The sequence below is a fragment of the Silurus aristotelis genome, assembly GCF_946808225.1.
Source record: "Silurus aristotelis genome assembly, chromosome: 12".
Taxonomy (NCBI): Eukaryota; Metazoa; Chordata; class Actinopteri; order Siluriformes; family Siluridae; genus Silurus; species Silurus aristotelis.
In genome coordinates, this window is record NC_139585.1 from 2,921,245 (window position 1) to 2,945,212 (window position 23,968).

Genomic DNA, 23,968 nt, shown 5'->3' on the forward strand with positions numbered 1-23,968 from the left:
CATGCCGAGGAAGAGCACCACAGATGCCTTATTTTCTTTGAGAATGTTGATGGAGAAGTATAGAGAAGGTCAGAAGGAGTTGCATTGTGTGTTTGTGGATTTAGAGAAAGCGTACGACAGGGTGGAGAGAGGAGTTGTGGTATTGTATGAGGAAGTCTGGTGTGTCAGAGAAGTATGTGAGGGTGCTGCAGGACATGTATGAGGACAGAGTGACAGCAGTGAAGTGTGCAGTAGGAACGACAGACTGGTTCAAGGTGGAGGTTGGACTGCATCAAGGATCGGCTCTGAGCCCTTTCCTGTTTGCAGTGGTGATGGACAGATTGAAGGATGAGGTAATAATAGTATAATATTATCTATGAGTTCCGAGGTGATTGTTGAATTCCTGTTCATGTTGCGAGTTTTTGTTTCGCAGTCGTCCTAACATTAAGAACAACTTTATGACTTCCATAGTAGCATGAGGGGGACGTTTTCTTTTGCTTCTCCTATTTAAAAGACGGAATTACCGATTTTATGAACACTCCGATCATTTTATTTGTATTAGAATTCACACATTCATGATTAGCAGCATTAGCTACACTAGGCCATGTCAAGAGTGTAGCTAATTACCGTATATACCTTCTATAATTAGCTAGTTAACTCTTCACGTTTGTTGTAATGCTAATCTTAATAGTATTATAGAATGTGATTTGTCTGTGTGTGTGTGTGTGTGTTTGTGTGTGTGTGTGTGTGTGTGTGTGTGTGTGTGTGTGTGTGTGTGTGTGAAAACCAGACTCCTGGTCTGCTAGCAAACTAGCTGACATTAAGCTAACTTTTTTACTGTAGAATACTATGGAACCAAAGCCAGCTAGTAATAATATATATTTTTTTAAAATATATATTTCGATATATTAAATATTTATAATTATAACTAGTGCAATCAGAGTGCTAGTACCTTAGCTAACATCTGGCTAATTGTTGTTATCAGGAGCATTAGCCAGGTTGGGCTTGATCAAATTTTATTATAAAAATGTGGTAAATTTTTAGGAAAATGTCTACTTCTAAATTTGACAAAGTTTAATTGAGAAAAAGGTGATTTTTGCAGCTGTTTTAGTTTTTATTGAGTCGAGTAAATAAATAGGAGAATTTTTTTCATTATTGATTCATTATTTCAAACAATGATTCTGTCTCTTATATATATATATATATATATATATATATATATATATATATATATATATATATATATATATATATATATATATATATATATAAAATGACTGAAAAATATTGGTGGTTTATTTTGTAGTGTAATAATGAATCATACATTTTTAATGTGATCACATGACCCACTTTCAGCCCCTTTGGTCACATGATTTATGTTTCCCCTATATATTTCTCTAAATAAAATTTCTTCCATGTGGAAGGAAAGAATATATGTTTTAATACTATTATGTAAACAATTCTCCCTAGAAATTGTCTCATTTCCTTTTAAAACATCGTGAACGTAGTTGTTTTCTACGTTTTCACTCTCGAAAAAACATCCCTCCATCTCAGGAAATCCCGTTTTAACCCCTGATTAAAAGAGAGAACCCGAGACAGCTGTAAGAGATCATGAGGTCGTCGAGGATCTTGTTCGTAGCAAATAAATCATACTCTGTCTGTCTCGTAAGCATGTGTGTGGAGGAACATGGAGGAACATGCAGACCTCTGCAGCTGAGATTCCTCTATTAAACACAGAAATATGCAGGACCTTGTGTCTCTTTCTGTGATAAACCTTTGTTTGAAATCACTCTGATGCACTCTGGGTTTGAATGAGCCTGTGACGAGCTTTGCAGGTGTTTGTTACCATCGATTTTCATCATGTTCACCATCGCTTTGTCTTCATCACTCCCTGCTGGTTTACTTCCTCGTTAATGGGCTGTTTGGAGATGACTGGTGACGGACGCAATCATAGCCTTCGTGTTTTACCGCAGAAAAGGGTGTGTTGTAATGCTTCTACACCACACTGCAAAATCAGCAACTGTTCCAGAATCCTTGGATGAAGGATGAAGGAGAGCAAACAGGTGCTTCTGACCACAACCTGATGGTTGGAGGAAACTCTGGTCCACAAGATCACAGCGACAAGTAGTACTGCAAATGACGTTTGTCTGTCTCGAACCCCTTCGGAGATGGAGGCTCAGTGGTTAAGGTTCTAGGTTACTGACCAGAAGGTCGGGGATTCAAACCCTTGTAGCACCAAGCTGCCACTCTAGGGGCCCTTGAGCAAGGCACTTAACCCTCTGTACTCTGGGGGGCTGAAACATGGCTGCCCCTGTGCTCTGACCCCAGATTCCAGACAAGCTGGGATATGCATACTGAGGGGAGGTGGTAGCTCAGTGGCTAAGTTTCTGGGTTACTGATCAGAAGGTCGAGGGTTCAAGTCCCAGAACTACCAAGATGCCACCCTTGGGGTAAGGCCCTCATCCCTTTCTGGTCCAAGGGCTCAGAATCCTGGCGGGTTCGAGCCCTTGTATCGCCAAGCTGCCACTCATGGGCCCTCAGTGCTTCAGGGGTGCTTGCTAACATTGCTGGGATATGTGAAGAAAGGATTTCACTATGTTGTAGTGTAGATGTGACAAATATGAAGCATCTTTCTTTCTGTCTGCAGTGCGACGTTCATCACTCTCTTAGTCGTCAAGGTCTTGATATGCATCTCTGAGATGGTTCTCGTTATGCTGGTCAAGCATCGATACGCTTATTTTGAAGAAGGAACGTCTGGAAGATGCGTTTTCACCCTAAACATCACTGCTGATTATTTCCTGAGGAAAGGGAAAGCTTGCTGTGCTGTAATTTTGCCTATGAAGCATGCTGGTGGTAGCAGCACAATTTATTTTTTTTAAAGCATAAACTCCTTTATGTTAGAATTCCAGGTAAATTGCGGGGCCTTTTATGCGATTCTACGATTTAATCACGGCCCGCTAGTTAAAACAAAGTAGAAACGTGAAAACCATGCTTAAAACTGGGCACAGAGACGTTTCACCCCACGTACGTTTGACATACGTTAAATCTGCAACGAGCCGTTTGAGGTGTGAGGCTGGAACACGACGAGAAATCAGGAAGACCCTGACGAGACCTTCACCCCCCCGAAAATTCAACTCATGCATGATGATCGTCGGAGAACAATTCATATGATCTCACTTCCGCACCCACCGTACTCGCCAGACTGCAGATTTCCTCCTCTTCCTTAAGATGAAGATCCAACTCGTTGTTTTGATGCGGAGATCCGGCACGAATCGCAGAAGGTGCTTGACACGTTTCAAAAAGAATACTTCCAAGACACGTTCCGGAAGAACACATCGGAGTGCAGTCTTGTTGTGCAAGGGCACTATTTAAAAGGTGATAGTGTGGAAACGTAGATAAATACTTACTTTCTTGTAAACAGAGCGAATCTCGAAGCTTTATGATACCAACTCGTGTGTGTGTGTGTGTGTGTGTGTGTGTGTGTGTGTGTGTGTGTGTGTGTGTGTGTGTGTGTTGGATATGTTGGACAGAAAATTTAGTGATTTGTCTGTAAATTGCTGAACGGAGGGTGAGGAATGACGATTTCCAGCCTCGCCATCAGTCGGCCGTTTTTTGGCTTTTGACGGTGTCTTTTTCTGGCGTGTTTTTCCGCAACGCCATCTTTCCGAGCAGCTCGACTCGGGCCAGAAATCTGCCATACAACAAGATCAACAGGACTGATTTACACAGAGCTCACTCAGCCAGGGATAAAAGAGTTGGGTTTTTGCAAAGTCGAATGAAAACATGTCTGGAGTATGAGCATAATTCAAAGTCTGGGACACACACACACACACACACACACACACGCACTTACTTCTGGGTGAACATTTGCATCATTAGTTGTATGCCTGCATTAACCACCGCTGTGGCTTTTGGGGTCTGAACTGGAGCAGCATGCCTCCAGAAATGCAGAAATGCTGAAGACCAGATCAAAGCCTAATCCTACTGCTTATTTTCTTTCTCCGTCTATCTGAAAGAGAAAAAAAACCCATCTCTATTTCCCCTCTAATTACACGGCCTTGTCTAGGGTATGCGTCGATCTGGGACGGATTTGGTGGTACCTGTATTTCATCTTCTTGGACAGTTTTGATTAAGCGAATATAAAACATCTTTTTCTTCCCTGATGAAATAATAAGTCACCGCCTTTTTTCCGAAGCGAGCCCGAGGTCCTGCGCAAACACGTTCTCCTCGCAGCCGTTATGTAATGACCGAAAAACAAGTGATTTTACTTCCTGCCCTGATGAAGGAGAAACCTGCGCCATGAAACGAGAAACTTTTACCAAATAAATGTACAGGGAAAGTTAAATAGCACACCATAAAGTCCTGCTCAGATCTTTTTATGCATATAACCAGCAAAAAAGAGCCTTCTGAGTCGAATAAATAAACGCATGATTTAAGAAGATTCAGACTAGAAACAAGTCAAATGATCTGCCAGTGCAGTGAGATCATTCCACTCGGTAAGATTTCTTAAAATAAGAAAACATTAAAACACGTGTTCCAAGCAGTCGAGTTAGTCCAAACTCAAAACTAGCATTTTTAAATAGTTTTCTTTTCTTAATTTGTGTGAAAATAATAATAATAATAATATTAATAATAAATTATATAACATGATCTAAGTGCAGCAGTATTTCTGTATAATAAGGCTCCTAAAAGTACATTTCCCTTTATAATGTATTATATATATGTTTTTAATTATATATATATATATATATATTTTTTTTTTTAAATATATATATATTTTTTTTTTCGTTATTTTTTTTTTCTTTTTTTATTATACTTTATATTTTATTACTTATTTTTTTATTTTAGATTCTTTATTACATCTCGGACAGACATAAAAAGAATTTCACTACATGTCGTACTCTGTATGAATGTGTATGTGTGACAAATAAAATTCGATTTGATTTGTTTGTTTGTTTGTTTAATTGTTTATTATTATATATTACAACCCTCACCAACACCGCCGCCCCCCCCCCCTCCTCCTTTAGCGAATTTTGTAACGCGTTTCTCACACGGAACCTTTTTGACACTTTTCGGCTTCAGGATGTTTTGTGTGTCTCCTGGCAACCGCAACGCGCGTGCGACTCCTCGTCATAGTAACCGGGGTGCGCGCGAGCAGAACGTGGTTGTTTCGCTCAAACGGAAGTTTTACAGGCGGTTTTTCTTCAGGTAAGGACGTGAAAAAGTACAATAAAAAAAACAACGTGTTTATTCGCTGGAATTCGATTTAAATTGTGTTTTTAGCGCCCTGGATGTCATGTCGTGTCGCGGTTTTGATTAATTATTGATTAATTAATGGAGTTTGTTCTTTTTTTTTAGGCGTGTGAGTGATTATTTTTTTTTAATGTATTAACGTATTGTTTTAACTTCACCCCCCTAAAACGGAACGTACCATTTTTGTAAACATCATTATTCGAATGACGTCAGAAATAAAAGAGAATTGACAGAGAAGTGAATCATATAAGAGTTTAATTCAATACATTTCATATAAAACCAGGAAATCATCTCTAGAAGCAAATCAATTAATATCCAGAACTTCAGTTAATTAATGACCAACACTTACAGATAAACACAGATATAAAAGTGTAGGAACTTCACAGTGAATGAGACCTGAAAGTTCTGTGACCAAATAAAACGTTTTTGTCTCCAAGAGAAGAACTTGTGTGAGATGGAGAACAGGAGAGAAGATGTGATCAGACTCCCTCACCCCCACACTCACACATGGAGGTGGAAGATGAATGGTTTGGAGATGTTTTTTGGACCAGTGAAGATTCCTGAAAAGTGAAAGTGAACCAACACGGCTCCCATCCCACACTTTAACAGCATGCAGTTCCGTCTGCACTGAAAGTGGAACCGACTTCACTGTACAACAAGACGAAACGAAGAACACGTCTGAGTTCTGTACTCAGTAATTTAGAGAGCAGACGGACGTCTGGAGTGTATATCTGACTTTGGGAGGATTTAAAATCTCACTTCTCTCCGTCTAGACAATGTGTTGGTCAGAATTTAACTGAAATGCATTGTAGGGATTATAAAGGGTCTTTATTATTGCTTCCAGTGGTGTTTAATGAGGGAACAACTTTCCCAGTGATATATTGATCATCGTACAATCGATAGACTCAAAGTCCTTTAAGAACCTTGTCATAAATCACAGTACATGTTGCTAACGGTGTGTATCTTTCTAAACTTCTCGAAGTTTCATCAAGAGTTCTACACTGCAAAAATGGGCACTGCTATCAAACGGGTATTTCAGTGGAGCAGACCGAACGACTCCGGGGTCTCGGTGCTGGAGGACACGTCCCTGAACAAAGATTTACTGACACACATCATCGACTTCGTAGAGCAGTTCAGCACCATCCACCCAAATGAGGCCTCCATGCCATTTTACGAGCCTCTTCAGTGGAGCACCAGTCTACAACCTTCAGATTTCCACTCAGAATACACTGTGAGGTACGGGTTCAACCCAGACACTCGAAGTGCTCCCATAGACAAAAGTATCGGCGCCCTACATTCAATTCACAGTGGAGGGTCATTGATATGGTGCATGAGGTTATGACTTGAAATGATGTGAAGTGCAACATCAAAACATAGAACTGTAGAAATTATAAAGGCAAAACTAACGTGCTTCTTAACTTCACGCCAGGTTTTAGACAAAAAGATTTAAACATTTATAACATAATAATGAAATAAGTTTTATATATATATATATATATAATGTATGTGTATTACAAAAGACATTCCTTACCCTTACTCTTCACTTATATCTTATAAAACATGACGTATCCACTTACAAGTGTGTTTTCAGTCTCAGAGAGCTTACAGATGCTCTGTTACGTCATCTCTCAGGATATTTTGGCTTTTGGAAAGGCACTGAAACACTGCTGTGAAGTCTGAATGTTCTGTGCTTTCCCATGGCAGTGTATACAACCTGCCCTCCAGTACATCAGCAGTCAAGTGCTGCACACTGTGACACAGTTTCAGAAACGAGTTCATATGGCAGCTCGATAGATAGATAGATAGATAGATAGATAGATAGATAGATAGATAGATAGATAGATAGATAGATAGATAGATAGATAGATAGATAGATAGATAGATAGATAGATAGCAGCAGCACTCTGCACACTGACAGGTGCACAGATAAATATGTAAATTAGTGATGAGTCGTTCATTTCAAATGAGTCTTTAATATGACTCACAACAACGAGTCGTCTCAAAGAGTGATTCATTCTTTTTCTACTGGATGGGCGTGAGCAAAGCATCACAAAATCTCCCAAGGTTATGTACAGGAACAGAATCGATTCCTTTACCCCCTCGACTCTTTTTATCACGTGACTCCCATAGACGCTATGCAGTGCATTAAACAGGAAACAGAATCGAGTCGTTTGTCGGTTTTTTTTTTTGTGTGAAGGTGATTGAAGGAAATTAATAAACGACTCCAAAAAAAAAAGATTCGTTCATTTTGATAAACGAGATTCAAAGAATGAATTCACTAAAATGATCCGATTTTCCAATCACTATTGTAAACATATGTACAGCAAATATATAATATATATAGTAAAAACATGTAATATATAGATAAAGAAATATAAAGGCTCTGGCAGTATATTTCCAGCCTCGCTGTCAGTCAGTCGTTTTTTTGGCTTTTGACAGTATTTTTCTCTGCCGTGTTTTTCCGCAACGCCATCTTTCCGAGCAGCTCCACTCGGGCCAGAAATCCATACAACAGCATATATAAATGTACAATATGAAATACTCAACGTTACACACAATGTACATACAGATGGTATATAGATATGTGGAGGATATTCTGTGAATGTACAGTTATATACTGTGTAATTATCCAGAGATGATTCAGATGATTGAGATGGTACAGCATGGAGCAGAACTGTGTGTGTGTGTGTGTGTGTGTGTGTGTGTGTGTGTGTGTGTGTGTACACTTTTTAGGTGTTTAATACTCTATTCAAAATAGTCATGGACAAATATTGATGTTTTAGACGATTGTATGTGTATTATTAGTGAAACCAAACTCAACAAGGAGCATAAAGACTAAATATGTTTCAAAGATCAAACATGTTTTTTTAAAGAACTTGTTCATGTCTATTAACCACATTAAAAAAAGAACATAGATAAAACAGAAGTTCCCACTACTTCTGTTTCTCTGCACTGATCCAGACAGGTTTGTTTACATTTTTTAGATGACAGAGCAGCTCGTAAAAAATCACTCTTGAAAATGTTTAAAAGTAATGACGTTGTTTTAAATGACGTAAAGCATCAGGACAGCAAACACAACTTTTTGCTTTGTTTCCACACGGACGGTTTTAATTGCCGGATGTGTGCATTACAAATACTTAATGATTAAATATATTTGGGTTTATTATTATTTTTTATATCTGAGTAAAGAAAGGAAAGGTATCAATTTTCTCTTTTTTATATGTTTTTATGGATTTTTTTATTAAAATTGTCAAACAGAAATGCATTAATCACGTGTTAATAAAATTAGTGCAGTTAAAATAAATTTGCATTAACACGTTATAAATGCCTTAATTATGACAGCCCTAATATTAATACGTATATATATATATATATATATATATATATATATATATTCCCTGTGTAAGGATGTGAATATTCCAAAAGTGTATGAGTGATGACTTCATCAGGCGCTGATTAAAACACACTGTATGTTGTGCATCTTATAGTCAGGTGTCCACAAACCTTTGCTCATATATACTGTATAACCTACTGGGTTTATTCACCATCTCCTTCCTGCTCCTCAGTGACACATCTGTGGAGTCCCAGGAAACTGACGCTGATGGACGTCCGCTCCTCCACATGACTCCTCCTCACATCTCTGTGCGCAGCTTCAGCCAGCTCTCCAAGCTCCTGGTGCTTTCTGATGATAGAAAATTCAAGGAGGCAGAGGCTTGTCTAGAGGGTACGTCTAGACACTTTTATTCCATGAATCAGGAATTTAGATTTACATATTATATATATATTCCAAAAGTATTGGGACATACAAGAGCCTTTGCCCCTGTGCACAAAGTTCCATCTGTTTTGTATGGATTGGAGTGAAAGATCTCCTGCAAGATCCTCAACCCTACTGAACATCTTTATTGCTCTCTACAAGCTTAATCAAAATCTAGTGGAACATCCTTAATGTGTTTTATTTATCTATCTATCTGTCTGTCTGTCTGTCTGTCTGTCTGTCTGTCTGTCTGTCTGTCTGTCTGTCTGTCTGTCTGTCAGTCAGTCAGTCAGTCAGTCAGTCAGTCAGTCAGTCAGTCAGTCTGTCTGTCTGTCTGTCTGTCAGTCAGTCAGTCAGTCAGTCAGTCAGTCAGTCAGTCAGTCAGTCAGTCTGTCAGTCTGTCTGTCTGTCTGTCTGTCTGTCTGTCAGTCAGTCAGTCAGTCAGTCAGTCAGTCAGTCAGTCAGTCAGTCTGTCTGTCTGTCTGTCAGTCAGTCAGTCAGTCAGTCAGTCAGTCAGTCAGTCTGTCTGTCTGTCTGTCTGTCTGTCTGTCTGTCTGTCTGTCTGTCTTGCCAAAAGTTTGCGGACCCCCAGTCTTAAGTGTGGTACGTGCTTTTTGAGCATCGCATTCATTTAGTCCTAATTTGCTCTTGTAATCCTCCACTTTTCTGTCAATTATTTTTATTTATTATTTATAGAATTATTTACATGTATAGGATTATTATTATATTTGTTTAACTAGATTTTGGAGTGTTCTTGTGGACATTTGTGTTCATCAGCCACAAGGGTGTTAGTAAAGTCAGGTACTGATGTAGGTGAGGAGACCTGGGGTGCAGAAAGCATCATTTGTTTATGACCTTCTTCTGACTGCATGCTGGTGTGCCATTTCTTTTCCTACCATTTCCTTTGATCTACGGGGCTCCTCAAGTGTTTCTGTTAGGGGTACAGTCACCTTGGGCAGTTCTACATCAGTGTGACAGATGTGCATTTGCATTTTTCTTTTGTTCTTCATAATAACAATAAAATTCTCTATTTGTGTTTGCGCAGCTAACAGAGACCCCATGTTGAAAATTATTGGGCCGGATGTCGGCACAGAGCCGGGCCAGGATTCATCCGAGGACAAACTCCGACTCCAGCTCATCCTGCGTCAGTTGGGCACACAGCTCCTCGGCAACTCCGTCCATCACTTCTCAGAGTACGACCAGAACGTCTCAGAGACACACTCATGACATTGTGTATATACACAAAGGAAAATCTTTCAACATTACTTTTTTCTCATTGAATTGCTGTGTGTGTGTGTGTGTGTGTGTGTGTGTGTGTGTGTGTGTGTGTGTGTGTGCGCACTCAGGGACATAATGGTGAGCCCTGTCGCTGTAAAACGTGAAGTCGAAGAGCTGCAGGGTTTGTGCGGAGAGAACAAACGTCTGAAATCTGTGCTCTACACATCAGGTTCGCATTATCCTCCCCTCGCTCTCTCTCTCTCTCTCTCTCTCTCTCTCTCTCTCTCTCTCTCTCTCTCTCTCTCTCTCTCTCTCCTCCGTCTCCTCCACTCTATCTGTTCCTTCCTGTCACTCAGACAATTTTAGACTCGGAGATATGTTTCTCTCACACTCCGTCTCCTCAAATGCCCGCGTTTACACGTATCACGTTCAGATTAAAAAAGAGATTCATAAAAGGCATATTACGGCTCATACACACACATACACACACACACACACACACACACACACACACACACACACACACACACACACAATTGTTTGAAACCTTGAACACTCAACGTGGAATCTTCATGTGCGACAATGCTGGATCCGATCCAGCGACGATACACTGGAGTATTGCAAGTGTTTTGAGAGGGTGATTTATTTGGGGGTGAAATCATCAGTCATTCTTCATGGCAGCTTCGCATCAGGGACCCTCTGCCCTCTGCCCCAACCCCCCCATTTCCCCAATTTTTAGTCTCTCATGAGCACTTTAACACACACACACACACACACACACACACACACACACACACACACACACACACACACACACACACACACACACATCTCCTAACCTGCTGAGCAGCACAGCAGCAACCATCAAATGACAGATCATCAAGCTAATAAATCACCTTTCTGGTAGTTCTACATGTAATAGATGATAGATCCTTGTTCCCCCCTCATTCGGTACGTCTTTATATACCGTCGGAACAAGTCGGGCCTCGGGGCGTGAAAGTTACACTAAATCTAGATCTGAAACTGAAACGTCGATCAGCCGTAAAACACTCGTTGCTGCCTCTTTTTTGCTGGAGTTCAAAAGCTACACTATGCGAACAAAAGTTTTTGGACACTTATTGAACGTCCTATTTCACATTCCCTTTTATAATAATCTCTATTTTTCCAGGAAGACATTCCACTAGATTTTTTTTTTTTGTGAAGATTTAGTGGAGATTTCATTCAGTCACAAGGGTGTTAGTAAAGTCAGGAGCTCTGTAGCAGGAGATCTTCCACTCCAAATTATGAAGAGCATATCTTCATGAAGCTGAATTATCTCTTCGTAGAGGCACCTGGTAGTGGGTGGGGTATATCTATTTGGCATCAAGTAAACTTTTCATCCTCAAATCGATGTGCATGAAGAACAAATTTGAGTTTGACAAATTGAGACGTCTAGACGACTGGGTCAGAGCGTCTCCAAAACTGCAGCTCTTGTAGGATGTTCCTGGTCTGCAGTGGTCTATCAAAAGTGCTCCAAGAAAGGAACAGTGGTGAACCGGCGACAGGGTCGTGGGCGGCCGAGGCTCATTGATGCAGGTGTGGAATGAAGGCTGGTCCGTGTGGTCCGATCCAACAGACGAGCTCTTGTAGCTCCAACTGCTGAAGAAGTTCATGATGTTAATGATCAATGGGTCACGACTGTTTTTTAAGTCAAAAGGGACCAACACAATGTTATGTCATAATGTTATGCCTGATCAGGGTGTGGGTTGGGTGTCCCAATACTTTTGGACTCACAGCGTAGCTTCTAGCCAGAGAAACTGCTCCATCTCTCCATGATTTACGCAAATGGAAAGTAGAACAAGCCTCTTGCGTTACAGCTCGTAAATCATGTCAGGGCACGGCGACGTCATTCAGCTTCACGCAGCTTCATGATGAAATGCTTTAGTTTTACACCAGGTTTTTTTCTGCACCCTGTGTTATGCATAGTACAGAAATACATTATCAGAGCAGAATGTGTTCAAGGCTCTAAGTGGCGAAAAGTGGCTTCTTTTTTTTTTTTTCTTCAACCTGTATGTGGTTCTTCTCCAAACTGTTGCCAAAAACATGTATGCACACTATTGTGTTGGACCTCTTTGAATTCACTGGAATGAAATTTTCACTTTAGTTTAAACTAGAAGACCCAAACCTGTTCCAGCTTCATAGTGCCACCTCAGACCTCCTCACCTCACCTTCTTTTTCTCCCTCGTGAAAGTCGAGTTAACAATTTAGAAGAAACGTCTTCGATGGAGACACATTATGCAAGCATTTGTTATAGCATTGTTTCAAACTCATGCGAAGTGACATTCAATTCAATTCATGTTTATTTGTATTGCGCTTTTAACAATGAACATTGTCTCAAAGTAGCTTTATACAAATAATGTGGTGATTAAAAGTGAACATGTTCTTTAGAAGTGTAAGTTTGTCCCTGATGAACGAGCCGGTGGCGACTGTGGCAAAGGAAAAACTCCCCGAGATGGTAAAAAGGATGAAACCTTGAGAGGAACCAGACTCAAGAGGAAACCCATCCTCATCTGGGTTGCACCGAATGTCCATTTATAGCAGATATACAATGTTGTGGGGTGCAGTGATGATGATCAGAAGCAAACTGTAGTCCTGAATCAGTGTAGCAGACTGTTGACATTAACTGCAGTCAAATCCATCCTTAAAGCGCTCGTCCTGCTCCGGAATTTCATGGAACCACCCAAGGCGTTGATGAGAAACCGTCCCAAGCTGCACAGAGTCGCCTGCAGTCGAAGAGAACACTATCCAGAGGCAGGCCTGGACGAAGTGGGAAGATCTACGGAGGGGAGAGGGGCAGGAACAGTGGTCACTGGAACCTCAGGAGCATGTTTAACCCGAGAGAGAGAGAGAGAGAGGGAGAGAGAGAGAGAGAGAGAGGTGACAGGAAGAGAAGTGAAGGATATGGACATCATATATTTCCTTTCAGAGTTGCATTAACTTTATACTCAGGTTATGGCATGGACTTTGTGGTTTCTATGTCTGACAATGAAGTGTCATGTTCCCAGAGCCACTCTTTTATATTTTAAACCCGATGTATCGTCATCTTGAAACTTGAAAACCAACTGAAGCAACCTCGGATCATAACACTGCCCCCACAGGATTGTACAGTAGACACAAGGCATGATGGGTGCATCACTTCATTCACTTCTCTTCTTACTCTGATGTGCCAATCACTCTGGAACAGGGTCAGTCAGACCACATGACCTTTTTCCATTGCACCAGAGTTCAAACTTTTTGCTTACCAGCAAATCGAATTGCCTATTTTCCCCTGATTAGCTGCACCGATATGTGCTTTTCTTAAGGCTACACATCTGATTAGCTCCAGTCTCTTGAATTCTTTTAGCATTGTACATGTGGAAATGGTCTTACCTTCAATATTAAACATAGCCTTAAGTTCTATTATTGTGTTTTTCTTTCTGGTTTAATTACTTAATAGTGTGTTGGACAGATTTTCACTCAATTTTCATAGTTTCAACAATCCCCTTAGCGGTTTTCTTTGCTTGATGCAGCCAATAATTTGACCCATCTGAAACAGAGAAACATCTTTTCAACGACTACAGGATATTTCTTCTGAAAGTGAGAAGCTAATTGCTGCATCAGTCAGGGTTAAACAACTTGTTGCAGCCGAAACCTACAAATCGGTGCATTAACCATCTAAAGGAGGCCATTTGCATAGTAAAAATGCAGGTGGTCACATTATAGATAACCGTGCAATAGAGACGCCGCTTATCTTGTGTGTTTTTTTGGTCTCGCTTCGCAGATTTCGAGTTCAGCAACAGCTGCCGCTCACCCCCGTGGAGACAGGTGCACGGAGAGATCGCCTACCTCATCATCAAGACGTGCGACGTGGGAACGCTCTTCATCACGTGCTCCACAGACGGAGCCTTTCTCAACGCGGTAAGGAATACGCTAGCTTCACAGCACGGTCATGACACAAAAATGAGCGCACGACCCAAGTTCATTCGGAATGGGTCGGAATTAGAGAAAAGTCAAACCTACAGCAGTAATAACAGTTTTGGGTAACAGTTTGGGGAAGAACCACATACGCCTGGAAAATGTTGGGTGTCCTAATACTTTTGGCCTTACTAAAGTAAAGAGCTTATGAGCCGAAGACGTAATCTGATCACCCAGGATATTCATATAAAATGTAATAATATATAATAATTTATTATTATATATAATCGTATATGTAATAATCAATAAGATAATTAATAATAGAACTATACAGCGTGTATGAAAATCGAAATGTGTGTCAATAGGCACATTTTGTCACGCTCACTTTGTGGGAGGGGCCTAATCACCCATCCCTGTCAATCAGCACAATACTGGCCAATCGTGGCGGTCTGTGAGCTCATGTATGTGGAAGAGGGCAGATAGCGTTTTCCTCCGAGTTTGTTTATGTGACTATTATGCTTCATATGCCACTCATATACCTAGTACATTATAGTGAATTGAATACACTTTAAAAAAATAATAATAATAATTTTCCCAAAGATCTCCCTCGTCGATAATGATCTCCATCATGGCTCTGTAATGAGGTTCTCCGGAAAAACTGCACATTTCTTCTCATTGATCTCATGCCCTTATTTTTCCCAGGGCATCGGTCATGGGAGAGACAAGAACGCTTTCGACAGAAAGAGTGAAGTGTACAGAGATGTGACCACGCTGCTCAAAAACAAGTCTCCTCACTTTGCTGAAGACCTCATGAAGCAGGTGACGCTTTTAGAAACTTATCTCAATGTTGATTTATATATATATATATATATATATATATATATATATATACTACACAGCCAAAAGTTATGCGGACAGTGTGCTACGTGCTATTTGAGCATCGCATTCCACATTTAGTCCCAATTTGCCCTTATAACTCTCTCCACGTGTCTGGAAAGATGTTCCACAAGATTTTGGACATTTGTGTTCCTCAGCCACAAGGGTGTCAGTAAAGTCAGGTACGGATGTAGGTAAGGTGAGGAGGCCTGGGGTACAGTCAGTGTTCATGTTCTATCCAAACGTGTTTAATAGCTCAATAGCAGGAGATCTTTCACGCCAACCTATATAAACCAGATCTTCATGGAGTTTGCTGTGTGCCATGCTGGAACAGGTTTTGGGTTTCCAAGTTGAAGTGAACACAAAATTGTATTATAGCGCATCCAACAATTGTAGGAGTTTTTTGGCAAGTGCCGTTCGTTAAGGGTAGATCATTAGTCCTTTGTGGCCTTTGTAGATGCATGATATCATCGAATAAGCTTTATCAAACACACACACACACACACACACACACACACACACACACACACACACACACACACACACACACACACTAATAATCAGGGCTAGATGGATGACAGAACATCCAACAAGGAACTAAGAAAGAGAGAGAAAAACACACACACACACACACACACACACACACACACACACACACACACACACACACACACTTATACATAGCTCAGAATCCGAATCACATCTTCACACTCGGTCACTGTGGTTGCAGCGTGAAGTATGTGCTCTGAGATTAATCTCAGCTGACGAGAGGAGTAGAGGACATCAGCGTCTGCTCTTCACTTCACTGTGAAATAGTGTAAACACGCACACACACGCACACACACGCACACACACGCACACACACACACACACACACACACACACACAGCACAGTTCTCCTGCTCCTGTCCCCGTGCTGTTTTTCACATCACTGCAGTGTGAAAGAATGTGAAAACGCGCCAGTGACTCGAGCCTCGTTTTTGTATTTTTTTTTTTTATTTTAAATACTCAAAATCACCCTCGTCTGCTCCGAACACACTTTTGAAGTGCGTGTGATTTATTCAGTAGTGCTGCTTCCCGATTTAGTGACTTTATAAATGAACAAATCAGTCCTCAATAATGACTTCAAGCTGTGAAGAGGGGGGGGGGGGGGGTTTGGGGGAATAAAAAAATTGTGTTCGGCATTCGGAAAAAATTTCAACAGGATTTCTCACCGGTGACTCGATCTGTTGGAAAAGAGGCTGGTTTTAGAGAGGGCGACGTTTACAGGGCCAAATATTTACAAAAAGATCTCCGTAACAGGAAATTCCGTAGCGAGAGGATCGAAATAGATTTCCAACCTTTCCGACGATCAATTTCTAAAACGGCCCCAGGGATCAGGGATCGTCTTTTAGAGGTTGCAAAGTGCAATGAATACCTCCTGGTCGATGTAAAGACAGGCTCCAACGCCTTTTTTTAACACACCTTCTCTGAGGTGTAAAACCAAATTATTGGCACTTTCTTGAGACTTAATCCTGGTCAGGTACTGCTGAGGATCCTGAGAATGCTGGGTGTGATGCGTTTGTGCAGCTGGAGATGGTTCCACAGCCTAAAGATCCATGAAGTTTCTGAGCAACTCAAGAAGGATGAATTTGGACTGGAATTAATATCAATAGTCTTCTACAACGGCTCAGAGGTTTTTGTTGGGAGTGACGACGATGGACAGGATTAGAAATGGGTTTATTAGAGGGACAGCGCATGTGGGACGTTTTGGAGACAAGATAATGGAGGTGTGATTGAGATGGTTTGGACATGTGCAGAGGTGGAACATGGGGTATATCAGTAGGAGAATGCTGAGGATGGAGCCGCCAGAAAGAAGGAAAAGAGGAAGTCCAAGTTGGAGGTTTGTGGATGTGGTGAGGGAAGACTACAAGTGGTTGAGTTGAAAGAGGAAGATGTAGAGGACAGGGGGGTATGGAGATGTATGATCCACTGTGGAAGAACCCCTAATGGGAGCAGCCGAGAGAAGAAGAAGTCTGCTACAACGGCTCAGGACCACAGGTTGCAAAAACAGTTCTGCATTTCAGCACCTGTCACCGAACAGCACCTTTGGTGATGAGGATGCGGATGGTTTCTTCTCAAGGTTTCTTCCTCATCAACTGATTTTTGTGCTTCCACCGAACTGTTTCTTCAAAATCGGAGGCACACACATGTACAGGACATCTTTGGATAAAGTATAAAACTTTTCTTTCACTTGACCTAGGAGACCCAAACCTTTTCCTGCATCCATTAAGATCTTTGCATGGGTTAAAGTGGAAGATCTCCTGCTATAGATCTCCAAACCCAACTGAACACTGAATGAATGTGAACGCTGACTGCACCCCACTACCTGACTTTGTGACTAAATGAGCACAAATCTCCGGAAGCACACTCCAAGATCTAGTGGAATCTTCACAGAAGAGTGGAAACCGGGACTACATGTGCAATGGGATGTTCAGGAAGGACATACCGGTGGTGGACTGTAAATGTAATTCGTTACTGTACTTAAGTCGCTTTTTCGTGGATCTGTACCTGTACTTTATAGAAGTATTTCCCTTTGAGGAGACTTTAACTGTGTGCCTGATATGGTATGTAAATTTAGAGTCTGCTTGTGTTGCTGCTGTTTGTGACCGAGACTGAAAACATGGCAATAAGACGTGGGCATGTGGTAGCAACATCGGTCTGGATTATGAGCACCAGCGAATAGAAAGACTTTATTATTGTCTGAGGTGAGAATGCCAGGCAGTCGGACACGTGCCTGTGTGTGTGTAAACGTGTGCGCGTGTGTGTGTGTGTGTGTGTGTGTGTGTGTGTGTGTGTGTGTAAAAACCCTCTCCAAGTGTTCATACATTTTTACGATGCCAGTGAAGGAAACTCAGCCATGAAAGCAACAAACTGAAAATGATGGACAGAAAAGAAGTAAATGCAGTGTTTTTTTTTTTTTTTTTTTTAATCAAGAAGAAATCTCGACCTTCTATCCAGATCCAGGATTCGTGGTGGACCCTGGGTTCCTTCTGGGTTGTAGGGTTATTTTCAGAAACAATGTACCTTTTCCAACACTGCCAGCTAGAGTCCTTCTGAGTTTTTAAGGTTTTCTTAATGCACTTCTTCCAACACTGCCAGCTGGGTTTCTTCTGAGTTTTGGGGGTTTCTCAAGAACAATGTACCTCTTCTAACACTGCCACCTGAGTTCCTTCTGGTTTCCTTCTCGGTTTCTAAGGAACGATGAACTACTTCCAACACTGCTGGCTGGGTTCCTTTTGGCTTTTGGGAGTTTATCTCTCATTTAAGCACCTGTGCAGTTGAGGGTTAAAAGCCTGTGCTCAATCACCCAACAATGGCAGCTTGGTGTTACTGGGATTTGAACTCATGACCTTCCGATCAAATGTCTTAACCATTGAGCAACCTCAATCCAGGTGGACTGTCTATGCAGCGTGTGTGTGTGTGTGTGTGTGTGGTCTGAAATGAACCGGAAAGCTAACATGTCCACAATGTTCCCGTGATTAATATCCACTATAGAGGGCTGATACCAGCAACACATAATGTCCTGGATATCAGAGGAAAAAAAATTCATTGATTAAATCCAATACAATCCGAAATAAACTAATAGTTTGTGGACACCTGAACATAAGATTGCTATGTGATTCTTTTTGAACATTCTTTTCGACATTTAGTTCCCATTTGCTGTTTTAATAAACTCCACTCTTCTGGGGAGATGTTCCACTAGAGTTTGTGGCGTTTTGTGTGAGATTCCTTCAGTCACAAGGGTGTAGTAGAGTTCAGGTACTGATTTACGTAGAAAAGTTCATTCATGTTCAATAGAGCTGAGGGTCAGAGCTTTATAGAAGGATGTCTTTCACTCCAACCCATTTAATGCAGATCTTCCTGGAGCTGGATTTGTGTACAGGATGGTGCATTGTCATTCTGGGACAGGTTCAACTTTCCTAGGGAACATTGCTATACAATCCTATACAATTGTACAACTGTCTGCTTTCAACGCTGTGCTAACAACAGCAACCAGTGAGATGTTTAGCAAAGCTAACATGTCCGAGGTGGGATCAAGTCAGCAAAACTCGAATCTCTTAAAAAGAAACTGGTTCCAGAGTGACACTTCTCTGAATCTCCGCAGAAGCAAACAGACTTGTTGATTGTACGCTACTAGGAGCCGCGATAAAATAATCAGCTTCAAAGACTCGTTTCCTCTGGATCTCGGCCCGGCTCGTGGTAATAAGTCTGCTACGGCACTCTTTTGTCACCCAGCACGCACTCAGCCCCTGATTGTGATTCAGCACCTTCATCAGGGCCAAAAACAACACGCCGTATCTCCTGACCTATTAGCTCCTCGGCACATGCCTGCCTTCTTACGCTGTCCTTAAATCAGACGCTTCCAATCAAAGGAACGAGAGAGGCTCTCATCAGGGAAGAGCAATCAGGCCGTGCACTGTTTATATTAGCGATCGTGATCAGAGCCTGGCGCACGCTAAGACCGGGCATGACTCTGCTCTGTTTCTGTTTCAAATCCGCCTTTTTTTTTTCCATGTCACTCCATTACGTGCCCGAGGAACCGTCACGAGCCGTCTAGAGGAGGCGTCTGGTCTGACAGCTAGCGTAGACCTGACAGCTGCAAATCCGCCTCTGCTTCACTCTGCTTTTCTCATTTTTCACACGTGATGGTGATGGAAGAGTTCACGAAAGACACCAGGAAAACAGGAATGCATTAAAAAAAAAAGACAGGAGCATTTTTTCTCATTCTGGGATTTGCTGAAGGTTCTGACTTACCTTCTTACGTATTACAGGTACACTGAATAAAATCGAAAAAACAAGGCGTCCAGGCTCCTCCAGGCCCGGGGCCACTTCAGAGTTTTTATGACACACACACACAAGGTTCTGGAAAGAACAGGGCGTCCTTGGCATTACAAAAATACACCGCAGATGCACATGAACTACCATCTTTTTTTTTTTTTTTTGTCTCTCATTTAGACCCTTCATTTTCTAAAAAACTCCTTTTTCAGTTTGCTCGCTATGTCATCAGAATGGAAAAGAAGCATAAAACACTGGAAGAATGGTGGCTATTTTCTGCATAGCAAAAGCGCTGGTGATTAAAAACACCCCTGCTGCAAACAATTCGTGTGCACCCTGTTGGCACGGCGGCACGAGGTAGTAAAAGACTGAAAGGGAGAAAGAGAGAGAGGTTAAAAAAAAATCATCAGCGAGCGAGTGGCATTTCAACAAAGACTCTACTTAAGGTGTGCCAAAGTGCCAGGCTGCAGATAGGAATGTACAGAAACAATAAATGTTTCATTTTGTACAGCCAACTGAGAGCTCGTGTAAGAGCACCGGCCTTGAAAATGTTTCATTTCTCAAAAGAAAGGCTGTTGTTATTCCATTTATACATTTAGCAGGAATTGAAAGAACCGGATTCGCTTACTATAACTCACTATAACTCACTATAACTCACTATAGCACCTGTAACTCACTATAACTCAATATAACTGTTACTCACTATAACTCACTGTAGCTCACTGTAGCTCACTATAACTCACTATATCACCTGTAACTTACTATAACTCACTATAACCCTCTGTAACTCACTGTAGCTCACTGTAGCTCACTATAACTCACTATATTACCTGTAACTTACTATAACTCACTGTAGCTCACTATAACTCACTATAGCACCTGTAACTTATTATAACTCACTATAACCCTCTGTAACTCACTGTAGCTCACTGTAGCTCACTATAGCACCTGTAACTTACTATAACTCACTATAACTCTCTGTAACTCACTGAAGCTCACTGTAGCTCACTATAACTCACTATATCACCTGTGACTTACTATAACTCACTATAGCTCACTATAACTCACTGTAGCTCACTGTAGCTCACTATAACTCACTGTAGGTCACTATAACTCACTGTAGCTCACTGTAGCTCACTATAACTCACTGTAGGTCACTATAACTCACTATATCACCTGTAACTTACTGTAGCACAATATAACTCACTATAGCACCTGTAACTTACTATAACTCACTGTAGCTCACTATAACTCACTATAACTGTAATTCACTGTAGGCTCACTATAACTCACTATAGCACCTGTAACTTACTATAACTCACTATAGCTCACTATAACTCACTGTAGCTCACTGTAGCTCACTATAACTCACTGTAGGTCACTATAACTCACTATATCACCTGTAACTTACTGTAGCACAATATAACTCACTATAGCACCTGTAACTTACTATAACTCACTGTAGCTCACTATAACTCACTATAACTGTAATTCACTGTAGGCTCACTATAACTCACTATAGCACCTGTAACTTACTATAACTCACTATAACTGTAACTCACTGTAGGCTCACTGTAGCTCACTATAATTTACAGTAGAACCTGTGACTTACTATAACTCACTGTAGCTCACTATAATTCACTATAGCACCTGTAACTTACTATAACTCACTATAACTCTCTGTAACTCACTGTAGCTCACTGTAGCTCACTATAACTCACTATAGCACCTGTAACTTACTATAACTCACTATAACTGTAACTCACTGTAGGCTCACTGTAGCTCACTATAATTTACAGTAGAACCTGTGACTTACTATAACTCACTGTAGCTCACTATAATTCACTATAGCACCTGTAACTTACTATAACTCACTATAACTCTCTGTAACTCACTGTAGCTCACTGTAGCTCACTATAACTCACTATAGCACCTGTAACTTACTATAACTCACTATAACTGTAACTCACTGTAGGCTCACTGTAGCTCACTATAATTTACAGTAGAACCTGTGACTTACTATAACTCACTGTAGCTCACTATAATTCACTATAGCACCTGTAACTTACTATAACTCACTATAACTCTCTGTAACTCACTGTAGCTCACTGTAGCTCACTATAACTCACTATATCACCTGTAACTTACTGTAGCACAATATAACTCACTATAGCACCTGCAACTTACTATAACTCACTATAGCTCACTATAACTCACTATATCACCTGTAATTTACTATAATTCACTATAAATCTTTGTAGCTCAGTGTAGGTCACTATAGCTCACTGAGGTTATAGCTCTCTGTAACTCACTGTAGCTAAATATAACTTACTATAACTATAACTCACTATGGCACCTGTAACACTGCAACTCACCATAACACCCTGTAGCTTAGTGTATCTCAGTATAACCCATTATAACTCATTATAAGTCATTACATTACATAACACGTTATGTTCTCACTGATGTGCTTTTAGGAAATAAAGCATCAGTGTAACAGGTGTAGGCTGAGGAAAAGCGTATTCTTTGAGCAGATCATCTCTTTTTAACGCCCCATTATTCTGTATAATTTCACAGCACCAGTTTATTGCAGACTTTACGGCTTGCGTTTCAGTGCAAATTAAACCAGGTTTCTTTTCTTCTAATTCATCTTCTCCTTTAAACCCTGTGCAGGACTTGCAAGAAGAACCTCAGACCGCTCAGACCCTCCAACATGTGGAAGCCGTTGATGCAGAGGAACCAGGCCAAACCCCAAGATCTTACGAGCAGGAGGAGAAGAATGCAACAGAGAGACAAGAGCCTGCTCTGAACAAGGACTTAGAACCGTCTCCTCCGAAGTAAGTGACCATCCTGAAGTGTCAGGAAGGGTCAGGTGGTGATGACTGGAGTGTGTGTGTGTGTGTGTGTGTGTGTGTGTGTGTGTGTGCGTGCACAGTTTGAACTCAGACAAGCACACTTTACAAGCAGATGGTAACAGTGTTATAAATCAGAGTCTGTTGGTGAACCCTGATGTTCCCTGAGTGACACCCATGAGATCTCGGCTGATAAAGCCGCTCCTGATCCATCACACATGTTCCTCCATCCACACATGGAGCCAACAGAGATGTGAGCACTTCCAGCTGCCTTGTCCATCATCTCTCCTCCCAGTCTCCTATCACTGTCAAACAAATCAATATAGAACATCTAGTTTCCAAGCTGTTGTGTAAAAATGTGGTTCTGGAGATCAATCTGTCTCTGTCTGTCTGTCTCTATCTGTCTGTCTCTATCTGTCTCTCTCTGTCTGTCTCTATCTGTCTGTCTCTATCTGTCTCTGTCTGTCTGTCTCTATCTGTCTGTACCTATCTGTCTCTGTCTGTTTGTCTCTATCTGTCTGTCTTTATCTGTCTCTATCTGTCTCTGTCTGTCTGTCTGTCTGTCTGTCTGTCTGTCTGTCTGTCTGTCTGTCTGTCTGTCTCTATCTGTCTCTGTCTGTCTGTCTGTCTGTCTGTCTGTCTGTCTGTCTGTCTGTCTGTCTGTCTGTATGTCTGTCTCTATCTGTCTCTGTCCACCTGTCTCTATCTGTCTGTCTCTGTCTGCCTCTGTCTGCCTGTCATTATCTGTCTGTGTTTATCTGTCTCTATCTATCTGTCTTTGTCTGCCTGTCTCTATCTGTCTCTTTCTGTCTGTCTCTGTCTGTCTCTATCTGTCTGTCTGTCTGCCTGTCTTTCTGTCTGTCTGTCTCTATCTGTCTGCCTGTCTATCTGTCTTTATCTGCCTGTCTCTGTCTGTCTGTCTTTATCTCTATCTGTCTGTCTCTATCTGTCTCTGCATGTCTCTATCTGTCTCTGTCTCTACCTTTCTGTGGCTTTATCTGTCTCTGTCCTTGTCTCTGTTTCTCTCTGTCTGTCTTTTTCTCTGTTTGTTTTCCTTCTCTCTCTGTCTCTCTCAGTCTGTCTTTATATGTCTGTCCGTTTCTCTCTTCCTCTGTCTGTCTCTCTATGTCTTTATCTGTCTGTCTCTGTCCATCTTTGTCCTTCTCTCTCTCTGTCTGTTTTTATTTCTTGATTAATCAGTTTTAACACTTCCTTTTTTTGCGCTGTTTTTTCTTAATCTATGTCTTTCTTCTTTTTTTCTTTATCCAAAATACCGTATTTTTCG

General features: G+C 41.2%; 1 protein-coding gene across 1 annotated transcript in view; it reads left to right on the forward strand.

Annotated features, from left to right (window-relative positions):
- The first annotated feature begins 5,087 nt into the window (after positions 1-5,087).
- Positions 5,088-23,968, forward strand: part of odad2 (outer dynein arm docking complex subunit 2) — a 65,662-nt gene continuing 46,781 nt past the window's right edge. The window contains exons 1-8 of the mRNA XM_083557431.1: positions 5,088-5,187; positions 6,215-6,468; positions 8,799-8,956; positions 10,032-10,179; positions 10,333-10,433; positions 14,004-14,140; positions 14,840-14,956; positions 22,505-22,668. Coding sequence (XP_083413557.1) covers positions 6,242-6,468; positions 8,799-8,956; positions 10,032-10,179; positions 10,333-10,433; positions 14,004-14,140; positions 14,840-14,956; positions 22,505-22,668 — 1,052 coding nt within the window. The 5' untranslated portion in view covers positions 5,088-5,187; positions 6,215-6,241. The remainder of the gene's footprint in view (positions 5,188-6,214; positions 6,469-8,798; positions 8,957-10,031; positions 10,180-10,332; positions 10,434-14,003; positions 14,141-14,839; positions 14,957-22,504; positions 22,669-23,968) is intronic.